The sequence below is a fragment of the Fusarium vanettenii genome, assembly GCF_000151355.1.
Source record: "Fusarium vanettenii 77-13-4 chromosome 1 genomic scaffold NECHAsca_1_chr1_3_0, whole genome shotgun sequence".
NCBI lineage: Eukaryota > Fungi > Ascomycota > Sordariomycetes > Hypocreales > Nectriaceae > Fusarium > Fusarium vanettenii.
This window is the reverse complement of record NW_003315881.1, coordinates 2,244,417-2,266,972: the sequence shown is the minus strand read 5'-3', so window position 1 is coordinate 2,266,972 and position 22,556 is coordinate 2,244,417. Positions and strand designations below refer to the sequence as shown.

Sequence of the window (22,556 nt, the reverse complement as noted above, 5' to 3'; positions counted from 1 at the left end):
TACCCCACTATTCTCTGAGTTCAAGTCAAACCGAGCCACGCGAACGCGCTCTGCCTGCCTTAATTTGTTACTTGACGACGACATCTCGAGAGATCTTGGGCACGGCAACATGATATCCGGAAGAGGCGGATCTGGCGCACGAACTGGGCGGATTCGTCCCCCTCGTCGCATCGTGCGTGTAAGTCTGGAAAGCGCCCTTCCACGGACATGTCAAGAATTCGACCTGTGCAAGAGGAGGCTATGTGCTTGGGTGAAGTGTGCTGACCTCACCGTTACAGCCGAACGAACGCGACGAAGGAGGCGACTTTGAGGCTTGCTGGAACATGCTCAAGGAGGCCCTCCGTGACATCCACCAGAAGAACTGCAGTCGACTGTCCTTCGAAGAACTCTATCGCGCAGCCTACAAGATTGTTCTTAAGAAGAAAGGTGAGGCCTTGTATGATCGGGTCAAGGCTTTCGAAGAACAGTGGTTTGCCGACCATGTTATCCCCAAGATCCGAGACCTCGTCACCACCAGCTTGATCAACATCGGCGTCGAGCGAACATCGGTGACGTCGGTCAACGAGAGACGTCAAACGGGAGAAAAGTTCCTCAAGGGACTACGAGACACATGGGAGGATCACAACATGTCGATGAACATGACGGCCGATATTCTCATGTACCTCGATCGAGGCTATTCACATCTCGAGGCACAGCGAGTACCTATCTTCGCCACCACCATCGCCCTCTTCCGAGACCATATCCTACGTTCTTGCCTGAACTCCAACACCAAGGATACCGTCATTGATATCCTGATATCCGTCATCCTCGACCAGATCGATATGGAGCGTGAGGGAGATATTATCGACAGAAACCTCGTTCGAAGCTGCAGTCGTATGCTTAGTTGTCTTTACGAAACTGAAGAGGAGAGCGAGAACGACAAGTTATACCTCACCGTATTCGAGCCTCGATTCCTCGCCAACAGCAAAACGTATTATGCCGCCGAAGGCAAGAAGCTTTTACGTGAGTCAGACGCTGGTACCTGGCTTCGACACACGCAGCAGCGACTAAACGAGGAAATTGACCGGTGCGGGACTACGATCGAGTTGGAGACGTTACCAAAGGTTACGGAAACCATCGACCAGGAGCTCATTGTCGCCCACATGTCCGAGTTCCTCGCGCTGGAAGGAAGTGGTTTGAGATGGATGATCGACAACGACAAGATTGACGAACTCTCTATCCTTTACCGTCTTATCTCGCGAGTCGACTCCAAGAAGACGGCACTTAAGGAGATCCTGCAACACCGTGTGGTTGAGCTTGGTTTGGAGATTGAGAAGAACCTCAAGAGCACCGACTTCTCGGCTGGCCATGGTGAAGGCGAGGAAGGTGGCGAAGGGGACAAGTCAAAGACTCTGAACCCTGCTGCGCAGCAGACAGCTGCTGCTGTCAAGTGGGTGGACGATGTGTTGCGTCTGAAGGACAAGTTTGATGCGCTCTGGGCACAGTGCTTCCAGAACGACTTGATCATCCAGAGTGCCCTTACCAAGAGCTTCTCCGACTTCATCAACATGTTTTCTCGGTGCTCTGAATACGTCTCGTTGTTTATCGATGATAACCTGAAGAGAGGCATCAAGGGCAAGACGGAGGCTGAGGTTGATGTCGTCCTTGAAAAGGCAATTGTTCTGATTCGGTACCTGCAGGATAGGGACCTGTTCCAGACGTATTACCAGAGACACCTGGCACGACGACTTCTCCACGCAAAGTCGGAGAGCCATGACGTTGAAAAACAAATCATTTCTCGGATGAAGCAAGAAATGGGCCAGCAGTTCACTAGCAAGTTTGAGGGCATGTTCAGAGACCTGGCCACTTCCTCTGATCTTAGCAGTGGCTACCGAGACCACATCCGCAACGTTGGTGACGGTGCCAAGGTCATAGATCTCAACATCAACGTGCTCACGACCAACTATTGGCCTCCTGAGGTTATGGGTCGAACCGCACAGATTGGTGAGGGCTCCCGAGTGACGTGCGAATACCCACCTGAGGTGCAACGACTGCAGGCGAGCTTCGAGCAGTTTTACCTTACCAACCGCAACGGACGCAAGCTCACCTGGATTGGCACAACTGGAAGCGCCGATGTCAAGTGTACATTCCCAGCTATCCCTGGCAAATCTGGTCCGTTGGCTCGGGAGCGGAGATATGAGATCAACGTGCCAACCTTCGGTATGGTTGTTCTGCTACTCTTCAACGACCTGGCTGAGGGCGAGTCTCTCAGCTTTGAGGAGATTCAAGCCAAAACCAACATCTCGACCCAAGATCTTATGCGAACTCTGACGGCCATCGCTGTGGCGCCCAAATCACGCGTCCTGGCCAAGGAGCCCCTGTCCAAGTCGGTGAAGCCCACTGACAAGTTCACCTTCAACGCCTCCTTCCAGAGCAAGACGATCAGAATCAAGGCGCCCATCATCAATGCAGTATCCAAGGTTGAGGATACGAGCGAGAGAAAGAAGACTGAGGAAAAGAACAACCAGACGAGAGCTCACATTGTCGACGCGGCAGTTGTGAGAATCATGAAGTACGTATTTGGTGTCGTAGACCACGCATACAAACATACTAACCAGATACAGGTCCCGCAAGGAACTCAGCCACTCACAGCTCGTCAGCGAAGTTCTCACTCAGCTCTCTGGCCGGTTCCGACCCGAAGTGTCCCTCATCAAGAAGCGCATTGAGGATCTCATCGCGAGAGAGTACCTGGAGCGACCCGACGAGGACGGCATGCCATCACTGTACCGTTACGTGGCCTAAATCCGCCATGGCTCTAATGTCACGAAATCACGAAAGGAAGAAAGTGAAAAACCACCATTTACTGGGCTTTGCATGGCGTTGGGAAAGGGGGGCATGGATCTCGATTGATTTTAACTACATAACGTAGCGCAACGCATGAACTGGGGCACGGGGAGCGCTTTTTTACTGTGTGGTCCAGCTGAGCTATATTGGAAAGCGAGGGTGTGCATATGGGAAACAAGGTACTCGCTGCTGCATAAAGAAAAACACCATTTGACGTGTTCCTGAGATGTTTTGTCCGCATCCAGGGGAGGTGTATCAAGGCGGAGGGGAGTTGTACGGTTTGTCCTGTTCAAGGACTGTGTAACTACAGAGTGAATATGGAGTAGACTGAATGCCTGATAGAATTAACAATAGGAAGTCCAAGCGTAGAAATTGTATTTATAATACCGAGTCTCATTTGCTTGTTTAATCTGAATTGCCACTTGATTTGAGTGATATGCCCTGATGGGAGGTGATTGAGAGTTTGATATAGTCACGTGACCATACCAGTCGTGTGCCTGGCGTTCATGATGGAGATCCTGCACCACCAACCAACTAAACCGCCCGCGTCCTCATCTAAACGATTCTTTTACGCCGTTAAAGTCCGTGAATCAATCAAGAAGGCCCTATAACTCTTTCACACGGACAGATACCCCATTTAAACGTGAGGCCAAGGCGTTGCGAGGCTCAAGAACCCCGGCTCATTCTCTCTCACTCACCCTCTCTCCCACCGACAAGATGCTCTTCTTCAGGTACTCATTCACCCCCTTCCCAGCGTAACCCCCCATACCTTTTTGTATGCTGACATGAATTTTCAAGCTTTTTCAAGACCCTCATCGACCATGAGGTCACGGTCGAGCTCAAGAACGATATCCAGCTCAAGGGCATCCTCAAGAGCGTGGACCAGTATCTCAACATCAAGCTTGACGATATCCAGGTTGTCGAAGAGCTCAAGTACCCACACATGGCACGCCCCCTTTACTCTTGTCAAAATTATAGCGCTAACTCTGTGATAGAGCTCCGTTAAGAACGTCTTCATCCGTGGTTCCGTGGTGAGATATGTTCACCTCCCCGCTGCGTCGGTGGACACGCAGCTGCTGGAAGATGCCACCCGAAGGGGTAAGTCGCCTTGAATCTTTGTTGACGAGACGAGACTGACTAGATGCGTTGTAGAAGCTGCAGCTCAGCAGGCAAAGGCCAAGTAAACGGGGTATTATGAAAGCAAAGCGACGTGTCATGGAATAGATTTCCCAACAAGGGAGATGTGCATGGATAACTTGGTGTGGCAAAAGGGGGATTCATGTGGCGTTGGCTCCTGATATGGATAATGAAATGCTCTTCTTTCCCATTCCGTGCTTGTGATGCTTTCATGACGAGACATTATATGGCCAAACGAGGCTATACTCTACACGTTACTCTACACAGTTCACTACCAATATGCTCCCCCTCCCTTGCCCGATTTACCATCCCACAAATCCTTTTCTGATATCTTCTCATCATCTTCACCTTCAATGAGTGGCACTACAATGCCTCCCCTTCTCCTCTCTGCCATCCAACGATCTATCCAACCCTTCATTCTTTTCCTAGACTGCTCACTTCCCACGTTGACTGTCGGAACCACTCTTTCAATCCTCAAACTCATGACAAACATGGCCAGCTCCCGGAAACTGCTGTGTTCCGAGTACGGCACGCCAAAGCACATGGCTTCCTTGGTACTACCCCTCTGCGGCACAAAGTCTTTGTATCCAAAACGGGTTCGCCAACCCTTGCCGTGAAGGATCTGCTCTGTCTGGATGCTTCCAGGTGAAGTATTCGCCCCGATAGCCTTGCCGGCAGGCCTGAAGTTCCAGCCACTAGGACGGAAACCCACGATGCGACTGAAGTGAGGTTTGTAGCTGTTGAGATACTCCTGGAGAGTCTCGGCGCGTAGCTCCATTAGCATCTGCATATGAACCTGTGCCTCGAGGGGATCCGAAGTAAGCAGAGCTGTCAGCTCCGGGTCACCGAGTTGCTTGCATATCTTGATCTTTCCAGGCGATGCAAAGATCTTGGACTTTAATGCCTTGGCGATGGAGATGCAGATGCGTTCCTTGCCGATCGAGTAGGTACCGCATATTACCAACAACCGCTTTCGAGGACCTTTCTTGGCACCGTCTTTCCCTGTCTCGTTCGACTTTGGGCCTTTGAAGAACTTGCTGACGCCCTGAGTCCCCTGGGCATTGCTTTTCTCCCATACATCATCTTTGCAATCAGGGTCAGGCGACATTGATCCGCACAAGTCGGCACAGGCTTTAATGACGTCGTTTTGGGGCGGGAACGAGTAACGAGGATTGAGATATGTTGTGTCCAAGTAACAAATGTCAATCTTTTGCTGCTTGACCTTTCCCGAGATGGAGTCGACGATCTCTGGTTTGAGTAGTGGATGCTGGACTTGAGCAGGACAAGCCCGAAAGTCTCCACAATGCAAGATGCGCTGAACTCGACTACCTATTCCATGTCTCATATTCTTCTGAAAGAGGAACAGCGAGCTCCCTGGGCAGTGGTTTGCAGGTATCATGGTGACCGATGCCCCATCGGTTCCGGGGATGTCGTAGGGCTTCTCAAACTCAAGTTCGACAACCCACTTCTCTGCTGTTCGAAGTTGTTGCTTGACTAGACTGCCAGTAACCTTGCTGCAGTAAATTGGCCCATGTCTCCATTTCGCTGTTAGGCCAATATAGTGGTCACTGTGGAAGTGGCTCAGGAAGTACGCCTTGCAACCCTCGACAGCGCCATAGCGAAAGGCATCGACGCAGATGGAGAAGCCAGGCATGATCTTGTAAAAGGGGCACGTCCTCTCATAAGCCTGCTTCCCTCGAGAAGAGTTTTCAGCAGCAGCAGCTTCTGCCCATGCCGAATCCTCAGCATTGTTTGACATGAGCTTTGCAAATGCTGATTTAGGTGCGGAGCCTGAGGGATTCATCTTGAAAGGATTGGCTTGGCCGGGTCTAGGAATAGCAGCCCGCTCAAACCTCTTAATGACTTCAATCGACTTTGCCTTGGAGGGCTCGGGTGGCTTCTTCGGGGCTTGAGTCTCCTTGATTGGTAAGGGGATTGGGTTTCCATCGAGACAAGAGTTGACATGTCGAGTTGCTTCGTCCGTGGAGATGCCGGCCAGACTCCCGTTGCAAATGGGGCAACTCTCTATCATGGAACCATCATCGAGGGTGTCGTCTGCAAAGTCTTCATGCTCGACGCCCCCGGCTTCTTCGGCTTCGAGCCGGGCTTGTTCCTTCATGAACCGCATCTCACGTGTCTCTTCGCCTTCGAGGTCGTCTAATTCGAGTAGGTCTTCATCGGGGATGTCCTGGAGGTGGTCGAATTGTTCGTATGTCGAGTCGTCCTGTTTCAACGTGGGGGTCCTGCTTTCTGCGTCCTTGTTGTCGTCCTTAGCAAAACCGTCCATTTGGACCTCGTGATTTGGGGGTATCTTTGTACATTGGGCAGTCTTTCTAGTTTCCTTGTCGGCGGTTTTTGTCTCGGGTTCGTCCTCGCCTTCGTCCTCACTATCCGAGTCCATCACGAAAGGGGTCTTGATCTTGGGCTTGGGCTGCTTCGGCCGTGAACCATTCTCTGCCTTGGGAGGCGATGAGGGCTGGTCCACCGTGACCACCGTCTCAGTTTTTATAATGGTTTCCTTCTTTGTCGCCTTCTCGGGTTCTTCGCTCAGCTTCCTTCTCTTGCTGGGCGATTCATCCTCGTTGTATCGAGCCGTGTCGTCGGCAGTGTAAATGTCTTCATCATCGACGGATTGTGGTGCTGCACCCAAGAAAAGCGAAGTTTCTTGCTTCCCTTCCTTTTTGAAGAAGCTGAGGATGCTTTTGTTGGCTTTGACGGGCTTTTTTGAAAAGTTGGAAGCGGGCTTCCTCGGAGTGCGGGATCGATTGGATTTGGTTGACGTAACCATTATGAAGGGTGATTTAAGCGGCGGAAACGAGGGGCGTTGAATTATTGCATGAAAGATCCAAGAAAATCCTAATCGGGAAGGATTGAGATGGGGATCAAAGCCCAAGAGGCAGACACGACAACTTGCGAGGAGCACGAGAATCAGTCAAAGTGGGATGGGGGTTAACGCTACACGCGAGACCGCGCTGGGAGGCAAAGTGGGAATCGCGAAGTCACATGACATCTCCTTGATCTAAGGGATCGCCATGACAGGCCCTGACGATCGTAAGCAACCATTTGCACTGCAATTATTTCAACGTGTATAATTCCTGGCAATGAAATTGTGCTATTATCCCTTGATTTGATGGGGAGAAATTGTCAGATTTACTTTACGCATCTTTTCAAGCCTTGTTGCTTGATTCATTGTATCCTTCAGCCATGGCATATCGTTGAATTCCTTGGCGAAGAAGCAATGGCCACTTTGAAGTCTGAACAGACCTGGACATCATGAGAAGTGAACAGAAGAGCAAGTACCCTTAATATGAGTCCTTCTTGGAGTGTCCAATGCAGTTCGTATTTTTCGTACAATAATCTTATCCGCCATAATCACAATATCCTCACAACAATCACTGCGGTTCGACCCGTGCCGCCAAGAGTTGAGAAGCATCAAACGCATGGACGCTCAGACGAGACGAGACAATAGCCGTCCGGGCTGTAACCGCAGCCGCAGCTACTGTAGCTAATCACCACCAAGGCGCAAACATGAGGAAATGAGGGTTGCATCTCTCGTCCCATGAAACTGGAATCCCCATGCCCTCTAACCTTGGTAAAATGCTACTCTACCATGCGCTACAGGACGCTATGATGTGTCTCGCTCTTAAAACCAGGGCGTCACCTCCGCCGCCATCCATTGCCTTCAGCCTCTACCCTCCAACTCCAAACCTGTCACTGGCTCAACTGTACAGTATCATCCCGCAATCAACACACCAAAACGCCCGCGCAAAACCATAACCAGCCCTCCCTCCAACAGCTGCAGCCACGTGAGATTTTTGCCACGTCCGTGACGCCTCTTTATTTCTCCCTCGAGGAAAACATGTTCCGGACCACGGCCCAGATTCGGCACGTCTCAGCCATCCCCGCCGGCATCCCACCGTCCAAGGGTGTCGAGATGCTGCACGACCACGAATTCTTCATCAAGTGCGATCCTCACATGATCAAGTTCGAGGCTCTGCAGACGCCTCAGGATCCGGCTCCTGCGCCTCCTCCCGGGGGCCAGCCCGTCGTCGCCTCGCCCAAGTGCTACTCAATCACAGACAGAGTGCATGCCCTGCCGGCGGGCCTCTGGGACTCCGACGTTGTCAGCAATGCAGAGTTCTTTAACCTTGAGAGCGGGGTCTTCATCCGCATGAGAGGTCCGATGGGCATGGTGCTGGAGACGGTGTGGCAGATCGAGGAGGCAGAGGATGGGAGGTGCGAGATCGTCGAGGATGTCGTCATTGCGTGTTCTAGATTGCTTGTGGGTGTGGTCAAAGGTTCGTGCGAAGATGGGTGGAAAGGGGTGCATGGCAAGATGGTCGAGAGGCTAAAGGGATCTTCGTGACAGAAGTAAGCTTATCCAGACAGAGTGTGTGGTGTGGTAGAAGGCTTCACAGGACTTTTTAGAGGAAGACTTGGTATATAGAAATTGCTTAGATTAAAGACTAGATCTTGAGTATGATATGATCCAAGAGAACAGAATGTTGGGTATCTAGGTATGTATGGACAGACATTCTCGGTCTATATACGGCATGTCTCGTTACCCTCAATCAGATAATGAATGGGGTCTGAGCGAGTCACAAAGGCCTGCCCTAGAAACTCCTTATGACATGCTTCTCCCCGCTGCTCAGCGATGGAGTCTGGCTCATCGACGGGTCAGGGAATCTCGGATCTCTATCCTTGTCCACCTCAATCTCCACCGCCACGGATGTGACCACGTCCATCTGGATGGCCATCTCGTTGCGCGCTGCACTCCTCAGAGACTCCTGGCTGAGGGTACGGGTGCGTAGAGCTCCTGATACCTTGTCAGACCTGCTCCCCAGCCGTTGCCACCATCCCCCAACTCCTCCCATGCCGTCGGAATGGGACTCTCCGCCTTGGATCCAGACAGTGTTGCCGTATCGGTTGGCAGGGGTACGCATAAAGGCAAAGGTCTCGAGGCCCGTGTCCTCAATATCGACTTCGTCTTTGGAACCGAAGACAATGGCATGTCGGGTCGTGCCGAACAGCACGCAATCAAAGGATCCGTTACTGGCGATGAGGGTTCCGGCGAAGCAGTAGTATCCCATAGGAACGTGGGCGCCAGCCATGGTGGCAATACGGCCGAGGGCGAGAGGAAGAGTGCACATGACGTAGATCAGAGGGTACACGAGGAAAGCTGGGTTATGGTTGAACTTGACACGATTATTCGAGCCGTCTTTTTCTGCGCTTCCCTTGGCCTGTCGTCTAAGTGATATGTATATGGCGATGTAGAGAACACTGGTTGTGACGAGAGAAAGGAAAATAAAGAGGTAATGAGTGAGTAGTCGAAGGTTCTCGTAAGCGTCGTTAATCCAGCACTTGAATTATGTTAGTATAGTCGCAATCGATGAGTGCTCTTCTTGATAGGTAACTTACCCATGGGCCAGCGCGAACATAGTAACCCCCGACATTTCTGCCATTGTTGGTGGCCAACAAAGGGATAATGGCGAGAGAGTACACAAATATCCAGATTCCTATAATGACTGCATACAAGACCCTTTGGGGTGGTCGATAGTCTCTAACGACCGAGAGATATGTGTGAACGGCAATGGCTGTAATGAATAAACTCGATGACAAGTCCCCGTTGGAATCAAAGAGACCTTGAACAAAGCATGTAGGAGTGTCGATAAAGATGCCGCCTCTTTGGATCCAGGTAACGCTTAGAAGAAAGGCAGCGCCCTGGTGCATATCGGCAATAATGAGGTTGAAGACGAGGATAAGGAACTGGTTGGGAGGATTGTTTCCAGCAGCCTTGATGCGCTCAGCGCTCTGGCCGTGTACTGCCCTCGAAGACTGCCCCTGAGGCCCAAACGGCCCCTCCTGATAAGTAAAGTCGGCAACGGGTTCAGGGTCGGGGATGTTTCTTGCGATGTTGTCGGCGCGATTCTTCTTCTGGATGTGCCATGCCAGGAGCTTGTAGGTCAAGTATAGAAAGAGAGTTGAGGCGAGGAGGAAGGAGAGCAGAGCAAAGACGGAGATGGCGATGAGACCGTTGCGGAGGCTGGATGGCAGAGGCGCGATGGACTCGCTTTCCGAGTGCGCCTTCAAGTACTCTTCACCTGCGGTTGCCATGATGATGGTGGTGATGCTGCTGGGCTTCGGGCTGCATGGAGTCCGGCAGTCATCAAGAAGGAGATGGGGAAACTGAATGATGGACACTGAAGATAGACACAGACGAAAAGGGCCGAGGGACTCAAGCCTCGACACGGAACAAGCTTCTTTTTGTGCATCTTCCTACTGTAATACTTGAACGACCCTGAGCGTGGGATCCAGCAATCATGCGCCCTCCCACCTCCCGGGCAGGACTAGCTACAGTAAGGTAGCTGCCGTATCGGTAGTAGCATTTTAGAGGCCTTTCGATCCAACAGTTCGCGCCAGATGTAAGCCGAGCATCCGATGGCGAGGCGAGGTGTGGCTCGAACCTATCACCGACGCACCGTTCAGCACTCACACACTCCCAGCCAGGGGGATCGATGAAGATGCAGGTACTGACTCGTGAATCTCAAAGGGAAAAAAGGGGGGCACGGACGTGGGGAATGAGATCGGCGTCGCGGGGAGTCGAGGCTAGGGGCCGGGCTTTGACGGGACTAACCAGGTTGACTGCGATCTTGGGAGCTGATGGCGTTGATGGAAGAGGCTTTCCGTTGGGAGGAGCTTGTTTAGTAGAGAGAGGGCGCTTTTGCTTGTGATGAAGGAAATGAATGCATGACGCCAACCCGAACGACGTCGGGACTTACCACCGATGAACAACTCAAGTCGATATTTGTCATGCCCGTAGTGTTTTCGATGGTCTCGGTATTGCTTCCAACTTTGATGCTCTTCTCAGGCCGCACTACCCATCACCTTGGAATGGGTCAGATGGGCCATACCAGCAGAAACCAGTCACACCGCCGAGAGGTAATCGACGGATAAAGCCTCGCGCCCTCGATTAGTAACCATCAAGAGAAGGATCGCTCATTCCGAACTGGCACCAACGGTTGGCGTTTGCTTGGTGTTGGCCAAGTCCATTCAGCTGGGACGGGACCGATAGCCATTGGAGGCTCTCAAAAAGTGAAGCCCCTTTCTCTTCTGTTTCAAGCCTTGTCTTTCTGGGAAAGGCGGCTGCAGGTGTGCTTTGACGCTGGAAAAGAGGCTATACCCGGACGTGTGTTGGTGTGTTGGTGGCCATGACCGCCGACTTGTTTCGCAGCCCGTGGAAATAAAGGCGCATCTACACAGGGGACCAGCCTGTGTATGTCACGTCGCTAACCAGCCCGAGACATTTGCAGAATGTCTTTTGTCAGGCCATGTGGCCATGAGCTCGAGGCTCGATAAACGTCGCGATCAAACAGACTTCTTTCAGTGTCATTCCGTGGCGCGTTGCCTCGGTTGCGCACGGACAGCTTCTGGTTATCTACAAGCCTCGGGCATCGTATCGTTCTTTGGCGAATATGACCGATTCTACTTGTTTAGTTGACGGCGGGCGCCATCGCGCACTGGACTATTGGATCCTCTTTATCGGCCGAATCCCATCCAACCCCTGGGCCTGGGACGGGACCCGTCGGCGAACGAGATCCCGGGTCAGCGTGGCCTTCAAATGTCCGGTCCTTGTCGGGTACGCTTGTAGATCCCCACTTACATGGAAGCTCTTCTAATGGAAACTCCAGGCAGCGATGATCACCCGTCTCAGCCCTGACTAGGCAGCTGCCTGCGGCCTGGAAGGATTCTGAAGCGATTCGACGAGAATGATTGACATTGACGTGGGATCGTCATATCCTGTACTTGAATCCTCAGATCCAAGGCTTTACAGACGATGTGTCCGAGTATAAAAGAGCCCTCACGTCGCCCAACTCTGGCACTCTCTTCTTTCCTCCTCAGCTTCCTTTGCCATATGGCTTAGATCAAGTGTAGTATCTGTTCTTGCACAGGTTAACCCCTGGCATGGGTTTCAACGCCCTTCCAAACAAGTTGACTTTAATTTTTTGCTTTCGGAGTTAAAGCTCTTGGTTACGCTTGCGTAGCCCGGGGGCCCGCTCCAGAGTGTCCTTGGTATCACACTGCCTCCAAGTGACGCGAAGTTTCTTTAGTCCGCTGCCTTTCATTGCACTTTTTGCTGGTTGCACTAGCGATGCGAAGAAGGGCACTTTCGATAGTTGGTTGCGCTGGCTCATGCGCTGAAGGGAGGATTAGCTTAGCTTGCATGATGGTTCCAACTGTGGCGTGGATGAATTGGGTAAAAGCACGAGAGAACTTTAAAAAAGTTGATTCAGGCCAGAGCTGATAATGGAGGGGAACTAATACGTAAAATTCGAGCCAGGGGTTGTTTTGAAGACAATTCCCGTCCCGTCTCTTTGTTGTCTTTCTATTGTGCTGGCACACTCACTAGCCACCTTGACTCGTCGTGCACCGCCACATCGCCCGCCTATTGGCTACCAAGATGGCGGCTGCTGTGACACGAGGCTCGTGCGTGCCGTGTCAGACACTGAACGACAAGCGTCGAGCGAGTGGCCCCTTTCCAACATGTTCAACGATCTCATTTTCAACACCACCCCCATCTTCGCTTCTCGTTTTCCGGTCAAGGATCACGGCCGTCCGGCTTAGCGACACGTGATCAGGCTAAGGATACCATGACGTGAACCAAACTGTCCTTCCCCAAGCTCTCTAGTCCCGCCAAACGCCGCAAGGCCCCAAGTCCGTCTTCTCCCCGGCTCAGGCAGCCCAGCCCCAGACGGGCACCAAGATCTCATCAACATGGCGTCGCTCCAGGTTAGAGGCCCGGACTTTTCCGTCACCAAGCAAAAGGCCATCGAAGATGCCAAGAAGATGCAAAAGCTCGTCACCGAGCAGAGCTCAAAGACCGGAAAGGACCCCCCTCAGTATCGCCTATCGGAGCTCATCGGCAAGGGCAGCTTCGGCCGCGTCTACAAGGCCACTTCTCTAACAACAAACCAACTGGTCGCTGTCAAGATTATCGACATTGAGGAGAGTGACACTGCTGTTCCAAACCCTAAGCTCGCCGACACATACAGCGACTTGCTCAAGGAGATTAGCGCCCTGAAGTTGTTGAGCGACACGGGCGCCAAGAACATCAACCATGTCATCGAGGCTCTGCCGGTAGGCCAGTCCATGTGGATGATCACAGAGTACTGCGCTGGAGGCAGTGTGGCCACCCTCATGAAGCCAACCTCACCCGGTGGTCTCCAAGAGAAATGGATAATACCCATCCTGCGCGAGGTGGCTGAGGCAGTCCACTGGGTACACAAGGAAGGTATCATCCACCGAGATATCAAGTGCGCCAACATTCTCGTCACCGAGGTTGGAGACGTTCAACTCTGCGATTTCGGTGTTGCCGGTGTTATCGAGACCAAGTTTGACAAGCGTTCGACCGTCATCGGCACACCACATTGGATGGCCCCCGAGCTCTTTGATCCTGCTGCCTCGTACGGCACTGAAGTTGACATCTGGGCCTTTGGCGCCATGGTCTACGAGATTGCCTCGGGCTTGCCGCCCAATGTGGCGGCTGGCATGGATTTCAACAGGCTGGGCTCCTATCTGAAGCAACATATCCCTCGCCTCGAAGGTGATCGATATTCGCCGGGCCTCAAGGACCTTGTAGCGTATTGCTTGGAGGACGACCCCAAGAAGCGCCCAACTATCGAGGAGGTCCAACATCACCGATACCTACACAACACGCAGGAGATGTTCCCAACATCTACTCTCGCTCAGCTGGTCAAGGGTTACAAGCTGTGGGAGGCTAAGGGCGGAAACCGCAAATCTCTCTTCTCTGCAGGAGGAGCTCAGGGGCCCTCGGATTTCGCGCCGACAGGATACGAAAACGATGAGTGGAATTTTAGTACGACCGCTGCATTCGATCAACAAGTCCTTAAGATGGATAATGACCAAGCGGTCTATGATGTTTATGGGTCCAGTATCGACCTCAGGCAAGATGGCTATGACGATGCCTCACGCACCCAAAAGCCAAAGTCGCGTCGACGTCCTCCCCCGCATCTCCCTTCGGTCAAGGCGCCCCTGGAGAAGCTCTTTGATCCGAACACCATTTCGAACTACGAGGACAACTCCCGAGCGTATTATGGTCGCTTTCCTCCTCCCTCCCTAGACTACCCTCCTCCTCCTCCCCCGGCTTCAGACTTGCCCCTGCGAGATGACTCGTCCCAGTCCCAGGGCGTGAGGGAATCTCTGATTGATCTTGACGCGTCGTTGGACGGGAGCAACCTCTCCGAGTTTGTTGATATGAACACCATCCGGGCGGGGGATCCTAGAGCATCGACAGACTACGACTTTGGCGATGTGTCTTACAACAAGCCGCCACTCAGTGATCCAGAATTGAACAACAATCGGCGGACTCGAGATTGGAAATTCCCATCCATGGCTCCTCCTGCCTCTGCGAACCCGGAGATGTTCAGGTTCCCCTTCAACGATGACCAGGGGCCGACCACCAGCCGTCTCATTCACCCGCCCACTGAGCCAATTCAACCGTCTTCTCAATTTAATGATCTGGCAGTTCCTTCGCCAATAAACAACCGAGCGTCGTCAGGAAGTCTCATCGATCTGGATATGAGTCTGGCGGATCCCATCAATGACTATCCTCGACCATCTACATCACACTCGGACGTGGGCTCGATAGCTGGCTCAGAAATGGGCGGAGCGAATCCGTTCGAGCTGGAGAAACACGCCTCCCTTTATGTGATGCCCAATACTATCCGAGAACCATCCATCTATGTATCAGATGACTCGGAGTATGCCAACGCCATCGCGGATCTCTCTCTCAACGACACGCAACGGCATGATCCCCAGCCGTCATTCCAGCAACCACAACCACTATTCCAAGCCCAGCAGCCACCGCCACAAGGACCATCCCAACCCGCTCAAACAAACGGCAGCGAGAGGCCATACTCTTTGAGTGAATTCGCGGATACGGACCCCGAGTCATTCACCCCCCAGCCAACAATCGCTGAGATCCCCCGCCAACCGTCACCTCTACAGGAACCGCCATCAGCGTTTCAAGATGACTACCCCCGTGCGTACCAGCAAAGACCATTCCTTCCACCTGCTCCTACTGCGCCTTCGCCCCAGGTGATGGAGGGTCAGGCTTCGTCTGAGCAGGTCAAGGAGGAACTTCGCCGCATGGCCATGAGCCTCAGCGACCATCTCAACCAGGCGAATACATATCTGTCAGGCCTCCCTATTCGTCGAGCCAGCACGACCAGGATCGAGTCTATCGGCGACACACCTTGATCTACTACAGCTTGCATCATGGAGCTAGGATAGGGAGGAGAGGTGAAATAATTTGGTCATGCTCGGAATGAGTTTGGTAGCATCTTTGGGCCTTGGATCCGGGACGGATGCCGTCTTGCATGACATGACGTATGATCATGAATTTTAATCACGAATAGAATGCCTCAATAATAGTCTTGATCTCATCGCCGGTTTCTTTGTTTGGACCACCTATTGAAACCGACCACCTATTGAAACCCAATCATGTCTCCCATCAACAAAGCCTGATACTTCTCAATGGCCTCGCCCAACTTGATCAACACACCCGCAGCCAACATTTTGACTTCATTCTCCTCCCCGCCGTCCTCTCCTCTCGTTCTCTCGAATACCATGGCTACCCATTCCCTCGTCTCCATCACCTCCCTGCCCTGCGCTTCGCAGAGTCGACGCATGTCACCGCCGTTGACCTCCAAGAGTGAAGCCATGGCTACGAGCCACCCCTTCGTAGCACCAAGATCACCCAAGACATGCACCCTCACGCCGAGAAGCAGATCCCACAACTCCGCCGTCAACTGAGGAAGTGAAAGTGTTGAAGGGCCCGCGGCATGGACGATGATACCGAGGGTCTGCAGATATAGCGCTAGGAGTGCAGGGTTCAGGACGATGGGCTTCGCAGAACGGAGGGCGACCTGGAAGTGAGCCGTGAGCGGCGAGAAAAAGGACGACGCAAGGAGGGCGGCCGTTGTGTTGGGGATGGCGCGCGCACGAGGCTTGGACTTGGTCTTGGACTTGTAACGTGCCGTGAAGCTCTGCAGCTTTAGGATATCGGGCCCCGTGTTGGCGTCAGCGGCTTCTGCGGCTATAGGGGCGAGGAAGGATGAGGTAAGGGACTGTGAGATGCTGTCAAGGGCATTGGACGGAAGTGCCTTGAGCTGGGAGGCAGGGAGGGCGTTGGGGCTGTTGCTACTAGAGGGCTCGAGGTAGAGCTGCTCCATCTTCTCAGGGAGCCGTTTGGACGGGAAAGCAGCAGCAGACTGGTATTGAGATACTTCAAAGCCAGCCAGCTCACGCGCCGATAGACCAATGGTAATGAGGATCGAGGTTCGCTGAGAAAGGGAGTAGTCGCCCTCGAAGAATGTGCGAGCGAACCAAGGTGCCATGGTCTTGGGTTGGGAGACCACTAATGCAATCATGCCTTGAAGCCGCAGATCTTGAAAGTCGTCCATCTCGAACTTGTCCTGTATGCCCACGAGTAGCCCAGCCAACTCGTCGGCATGGTAGCTGACCTCTGTGCCGTAGTTTGCCTTGCGGCGAATGAGAACCGGGGCGGTTTGGAGGGCGAGTTTCTGCTTGTCGTACGACTCCGAGTCCCTAAAGAAGGTGATGAGGTCTCGAATGTAGACGGGAGGCTTTGGTCTGTTACGCTCGACCAGCGTAGCATCGTCATCGGAATCCTCGGGGTCAGAGTCTTTGGAATAGGGAGCGAGATCATCATCTTCTTCGTCAGAAGAACCGATCTCCTCAATGATAGCCTTTGGCTTGACCTCGGCGATGAGAGGTTTCTTCTTCTGCTTTTGTTTCTTCTGGAGAGGTTTGGGTTTTGTGGTAGACTTCCGAGGCTGGGTTAACGTCTCTGTTGCAGGGTCTGATAGGATGGGCTCAATGGGCCCTATAGCGTCAGAGACCTTTGTGAGGCTCTTGAGCTGCTGTGCCTCTTCGGTTTCCGTCTCTTCCATCTTGAAATCCAATCGTTTCTTGTTGTCGTCGATCAGAGCCGAGAGGGATTCTCCCACAACCAGACCAAGGAACTGCGCTCTGGCCTGACTTGAACCGATTCTGTTGGAGATAGTGGTCATGTATGAGCCTGCTCGCATGAGTAGAGTCAGTTTGATTGGCGAAAGCCTGTGCACATAGCCAGCAGCAAGGAGCAAGATCTGAGTATGAACTGGAAACTGTTAGTGCTTCAAATTCTACTGGTTTGGATAGGTATACCTTACCATCCTGCTGTAGTATTGCCGCATGTTTTATGTACAACTCATCCCCGAACTGAGCAAGAGACTTCTCCAAGACAGTAGTAATACCATCTCGGTCCTGTGAAAGGGCAGCTATCACAGCACGACGGATACCGATGCCATCGCCGAGTCCAGCACCAGATAATGAGGCGCACCAGTCTATCAGAATGTTCTTTCTTGTCTCATCATCCAGGGTTAGTTGCTTTATTATGTTTGCAGCCGCAGAGATTTTCTCGTTGGGTGATGTGTCGCCCAGGTCCAGATGACTGAGATGTTTCTGGGAAATATGCTGGAGAACAAGATGGAGGATTTTCTTGGATGATCGTGCTTGGCTGAAGGCCAGGTTGACAAAAGAAGCAGGGGGGGCTCCTTTAGAAAGGAGAAGCCCATCAATGGCAATCTTGTTGAGAGTTTCTAGGGCATGATGAGCAAAAGGGATCAACATAGGCATACTACACAAACTTACCTGAGTGATGAAGGGATAATGACTTCTGAAACAGATCAGAGCAGAATGTTATCTCTTCGGTCCCGGGTGAGGACTTGACCCATGAAACAATGCTGTTTCCCATCCATCTGCTATACGACAGTCCATCAGCTATCCACTGACTCTCGTCACGTACTCGACCACGCCCAACAATCTCAAGGGCCTCGGCAGAGACGGAAACGATCTGGCCGTTTGTGAGTAGAGAGCCAAGTTTCTGCGACTGAACTCTCTGAAGACCTGCATTGGTAAGCCGCTTCACTGACGAGGCCCATATGTCGCGGATCGATTCGAAGCCACGCAGGAGAGAAGCCAGCATATCCAAGAGAATTCCGAGGTTGAGAGCAATATCGCTGCGCTTCTCTTCTTTTCCACCGAGCCGTGATTCTTGAATTAGAGCCCTGATCTGAGTCATGGTCGCGTTGAGACCTGTTGAGCTGCGGAGGCAGCGCAGCAGGAGCTCAATATGAGGTTCCTCCTCCAACTCATCGTGCTCGGAAGCTCCTTCAACAAGCAGTGCGTAGTAGTTTGGCACGATCTCGGAAACTAGAAGGTGTACGATGGCGGCGCTCTTGGGGGATGGAGTGTGGAATGAGAAACCGTCGGACGCGGGCTTGTCACCATTTAGGAATTTCAAGACTGCAATGAGAGTGTCGTAATCCGGCTGGCTCTTGAGAGCGTCCAAAGCTTCATCCAAAGTCGAGATGGAAGTGATCTTTTTATGCTCAATGATCGGTTTCACTTCTGTGAGGAGCTGTTGAGGCTCGTTTCGAGGTTTGAGATAGGTGGTGCTGACGGGGGTGAGAAGGTCGTCCATGGTGACGGTTGGCAAACCATATATTGATTATGCGTAAGAAATGCCCGAGGTCTTCCAATGCGTTGTTAGAAAGGTCTCATGCTGTGTGAGGGTAGAAATATTAAATCCAAATAAAGTGCTAAAGTTGACAAAGTCAAGTTTACGCTGGAGTTGGTGGCCGTGATTGATGCTGGAGCCTTAGTGGGCTTTGGTGGGGTGTGAGCGTTCTGCAGCCACGGGCAGCCACAATAGAAGCTTCTACTGCAGGTACTTCGTGGGCTGTATTTCCGTGTTTAATTCCTGAACGGTCTTGATATCGGTAGATTTAGGATTAAAGTTGTAAATCCGTGGAGAATTCAATCAAAACAATAAACAAACAATGAAGGGGTTTCTCTCTCTTTTCTTATATATGGTCGTCATTCCTTCCTGTTCCTGCCTGGTAAAGACCGTCAACCCAAGACTTGTCAACCCCACATTCACCGACGCTCACCGAAGCTCACCGTGCCACCTGGAGCAATCGTGATGCTCCCCGCGAACGCACGGATCCCCCAGATCTGTTCTGCCTTGTGCACCTCGACCATCTCCCCCATCTTACACCTCCTACACCTGATTTCCCCCTCAATCTTTAGAAAGCCCGATTGGAATCCTTGGGCCATGAGTGTCGATACTCTAGAACCCGCTGCTGCTGCGGCTCCTGCTTCAGCGGCCGACGTTGAAGAGAGACGATGGTGAGGGAGCTAGCTACCTAGTCGACCATCCATCACCTGCTGACCGCAACCATAGGAAGTATCTCAACCACATTCGTCGAAATCCAGGCCCTTATACCGACCCCGATGCTACCGGTCCCGAGTTTCTCGAGCAGTTTGACAAGTTCAAGATTCTGTAAGTCGTCCCGTTCGAGCTATCTGGAGCTATCGTGCTAACCTCGCCAGTGTCATGTCAGTCTATACCCCCCAAGCTTCGATCCGTACCCGTACTGACTATAACAGCGGCGCTGGTGGCCTAGGATGTGAAATCCTCAAGAACCTCGCAATGTCGCGATTCAAAAACATTCACGTAATAGACATGGGTCCGTCCGCCATCCCCTCCACCGCTACTGACATGGCCATCAGCTCACGGCGCTCTCCAGATACCATCGACATCTCCAACCTGAACCGACAGTTCCTCTTCCGCAAGTCCGATGTCGGAAAGTACAAGGCCGAGGTGGCCGCCGAGTTCGTACAGAAGAGGGTCAAGGGTGTGTCCATCACGGCGCACAACAACCGCATCCAGGACTTTGACGAGGAGTTCTACAACCAGTTCCAGCTCATCATCTGCGGCCTGGACAGCATCGAGGCGCGTCGGTGGATCAACGCCATGCTGGTGTCCATCGCGGAGGAGGGTAAGGACCCCGATGCGATAAAGCCACTCATCGACGGCGGCACCGAGGGCTTCAAGGGCCAGGCCAGAGTCATCATACCATCAATAACCTCGTGCATCGAGTGCCAGCTGGACATGCACGCCCCACGTGCAGCCGTCCCGCTCTGCACCATCGCCTCGATCCCGCGACAGCCCGAGCACTGCATCGAGTGGGCCCATGTCATTGCCTGGGAGAAGGAGAAGCCGTTCCCCAAGCTCGACAAGGATGATCCGGAGCACGTCACCTGGTTGTTCCAGAAGGCCCTGATCCGCGCCCAAGAGTTTGGCATCTCAGGCGTGACGTATTCCCTAACGCAAGGTACCATCAAGAACATTATCCCGGCCATCGCATCCACCAATGCCATCATTGCTGCCGCCTGCTGTAACGAGGCCTTCAAGATTGCCACCGGCTCGGCTCCATGTTTGGGATTCGAGTCCAACTATATGATGTACTCGGGCAACGATAGCATCTACACTTATACTTTTAAGCACGAGAAGAAGGATGATTGCCCCGTCTGCGGACGCCAAGCCCGTCCTCTCGAAGTCGACCCAAAGACTACTCTACAAGACCTTATCGACTCGTTCGCTATACGGCCCGAGGCCCAGCTCAAGAAGCCATCCATCCGCGCCGAGAGCAAGACCTTGTACATGCAGTTCCCACCTAGCCTAGAGGAGCAGACACGTCCCAACCTAGACAAGTCACTCAATGAACTTGGCCTTGAGGAAGGACAGGAGATTGTAGTAACCGATCCCGCATTCCCCCTCGAATTCAACTTCTTCCTCAAGTTCAAGACGAGTTCGTGATTGGGGGGGTCAGGAGATAGACACGGCGTTTGGGATATTTTGGGCATTTTCGGGCGTTGGACATGATGATGCTGAAAAGACTTGACGACGCAGACACAACCAAGAAGAATAGAAGGAGTGAGCATCGATAAGTTGTCATGATGAAATGGAGAAGAATTGACTGGCGAAGATGAAGAAGGTGGTCATGGTATCATTCCTTTTTATCTAACCGTAGAGACCGCAAGAAAAAGATGAAGTAGCAGCAACAAGACAAGACGATTATGATACAGCCGCAATAGAGAACAACCTAAACAATCAAGACTCCCCAAGAACCACGCATGCATGCTTGCCCTGTTTGACTACCGCACCATGTTGACGACCTGCTGCTCAAGCTTCTTGCACTTGAGCTTGAGGTGCTTGACAGATTCGAGGAAGAGCTCGTCGCTGTCCCACTGCCCCGTGCTCTCGATGGAAAAGATAAAGTGATCCCTCCTCCGGCCCAGCTTGACCTTGCCCTCAAACTCCTCATGCCGCAGGACCTCACGGCTGACCGTGTCCTTCATGGCATCCACCACCACGGCCTTGGTCTCGCCCTCGTGTCCCTCGTAACCGCTACCAGCCTGCGCAGCCTCCTCGGCAGTGACACGCTCAAGACCAATGACACCCTGAGGGAAGCACTTGGCGAACTTGTCGGCGTCGGCACCCAGGATGGGCTTGGTAATAGTAATAGTAGGCAGGAGGCGGTACGAGGCGGTCGCAACGGGGGAGAACTTGGCGTGGTCGGCGCCGATGCCCTTGTGCATGTGCATGGCGAGGTTGATGGTCTGGCGCGGGCGCAGTTTGGCGATGAGGATATCCGGGTTCGTCGGGGCGATGGCGTCCTCCCCGTCAAAGTACTCGGCCTGTCTCCCCGTGGGTACAAAAACGATGTCGCGGGCGTAGACGTGGGCGTTGTTGTAGGCCTTGAGGGGATCGTTTTCGGTGGGAGAGGCGTCCGGGTTCACGGTACACGTCACGTTGAGCTCAAGGCGGACAGTGTTGTAGTCGAAGCAGCCTGAGAAAGGGTCCTCTCCGGGCTCGGGCTTCTTATACCACTTAAGGAAGTCGCGGAGGCCCTCTCGGCCACCCTTGAAGGGGACGAGGCCGAGTCGGTGGGCGAGGACCTCATCCTGGATGACGGAGGTGTTGTTCTCGATGTAGACGTTCTCGACAGCGAGCGTGGGAATCTCGGCGAGGAGGATGCGGCGGAAGGCGTTGGCGAGAGAGGCGTCGATGCCGACGAGGGAGAAGGACGACAGGAACTGGTCGTTCTGGTGAAATCCCACAGAGAAGCCCTCGCGGAACCGCTCAATGGTGAAGGCGGCGTCCTCGCCGGGGTGATGTCCGGGGTAGTCGGTCGAAGAGATATTGGTCACCGTCTCCTTGTTGATACCGACGGTCTGTCGCATGGAAAAGTTAGACCTACAACTTTGAGAGGGACCAATTGACATTTTACCTGGCGGCGCGCAGTTTCCTCCGCATCGGGAGCCCTCCTCCACGCAGCCTGCTGTGTGGGATGCATCTTGAAATCACTATGCGCTCGCGCGAGTTTGGAATATAGGTACAGGCAGGTTTGGGTGTGATGGCTGGGTAGAGAAACCAGAACCAAACAATTTTTTGAAAGATGCCCCTCCTCGGTGAACGGTGAAAAAAATCAAGGTGAACCAAGGTGAAGAAATGTCCCCACATAAAAATTTAGAAAGGCAGGAGCAGAAGGAAGAGACCCACTGCAGCACGGCGCAGACATGGCCCCACCCCGAGACCGACGACCGGTGACCTTGGCCTAAGCTTCGGTGGCTGTTCCCATTGAAATGTGAAAGCGGACCGGCGC

General features: G+C 52.8%; 8 protein-coding genes across 8 annotated transcripts; 4 read left to right on the top strand and 4 right to left on the bottom strand.

Moving 5' to 3' along the window:
• Positions 1-109: 109 nt before the first annotated feature.
• NECHADRAFT_90203 (uncharacterized protein) lies at positions 110-2,781 on the top strand (the record flags this gene model as incomplete). The annotated part of the gene is made up of 3 exons (XM_003054336.1): positions 110-178; positions 279-2,551; positions 2,604-2,781. 3 exons carry the CDS (start codon positions 110-112, stop codon positions 2,779-2,781), a joined length of 2,520 nt encoding a protein of 839 aa, XP_003054382.1.
• A 1,450-nt stretch (positions 2,782-4,231) lies between these two features.
• On the bottom strand, positions 4,232-6,748 carry NECHADRAFT_65714 (uncharacterized protein; the record flags this gene model as incomplete). The annotated part of the gene is made up of 1 exon (XM_003053611.1): positions 4,232-6,748. The coding sequence occupies one exon, from the start codon at positions 6,746-6,748 to the stop codon at positions 4,232-4,234; it is 2,517 nt and encodes an 838-aa protein (XP_003053657.1).
• Positions 6,749-7,698: 950 nt separating this feature from the next.
• Positions 7,699-8,605, top strand: NECHADRAFT_102381 (uncharacterized protein). The gene has a single exon (XM_003054335.1). The coding sequence runs from the start codon at positions 7,820-7,822 to the stop codon at positions 8,324-8,326; it is 507 nt and encodes a 168-aa protein (XP_003054381.1). The 5' UTR covers positions 7,699-7,819; the 3' UTR covers positions 8,327-8,605.
• NECHADRAFT_75030 (uncharacterized protein) lies at positions 8,574-10,074 on the bottom strand (the record flags this gene model as incomplete). Its single annotated transcript, XM_003053610.1, has 2 exons — positions 8,574-9,320; positions 9,379-10,074. The coding sequence occupies 2 exons, from the start codon at positions 10,072-10,074 to the stop codon at positions 8,574-8,576; spliced, it is 1,443 nt and encodes a 480-aa protein (XP_003053656.1).
• Positions 10,075-12,732: 2,658 nt separating this feature from the next.
• Positions 12,733-14,745, top strand: NECHADRAFT_11302 (uncharacterized protein; the record flags this gene model as incomplete). The annotated part of the gene is made up of 1 exon (XM_003054334.1): positions 12,733-14,745. A coding segment is annotated over one exon (2,013 nt), but the record flags the coding sequence as incomplete, so codon positions are not given.
• A 719-nt stretch (positions 14,746-15,464) lies between these two features.
• On the bottom strand, positions 15,465-18,526 carry NECHADRAFT_31035 (uncharacterized protein; the record flags this gene model as incomplete). Its single annotated transcript, XM_003053609.1, has 3 exons — positions 15,465-17,161; positions 17,214-17,642; positions 17,695-18,526. The coding sequence occupies 3 exons, from the start codon at positions 18,524-18,526 to the stop codon at positions 15,465-15,467; spliced, it is 2,958 nt and encodes a 985-aa protein (XP_003053655.1).
• A 501-nt stretch (positions 18,527-19,027) lies between these two features.
• NECHADRAFT_90199 (uncharacterized protein) lies at positions 19,028-20,707 on the top strand (the record flags this gene model as incomplete). Its single annotated transcript, XM_003054333.1, has 4 exons — positions 19,028-19,233; positions 19,289-19,387; positions 19,495-19,574; positions 19,635-20,707. The coding sequence occupies 4 exons, from the start codon at positions 19,028-19,030 to the stop codon at positions 20,705-20,707; spliced, it is 1,458 nt and encodes a 485-aa protein (XP_003054379.1).
• Positions 20,708-21,045: 338 nt separating this feature from the next.
• On the bottom strand, positions 21,046-22,247 carry NECHADRAFT_90198 (uncharacterized protein; the record flags this gene model as incomplete). Its single annotated transcript, XM_003053608.1, has 2 exons — positions 21,046-22,125; positions 22,182-22,247. The coding sequence occupies 2 exons, from the start codon at positions 22,245-22,247 to the stop codon at positions 21,046-21,048; spliced, it is 1,146 nt and encodes a 381-aa protein (XP_003053654.1).
• Positions 22,248-22,556: the final 309 nt, after the last annotated feature.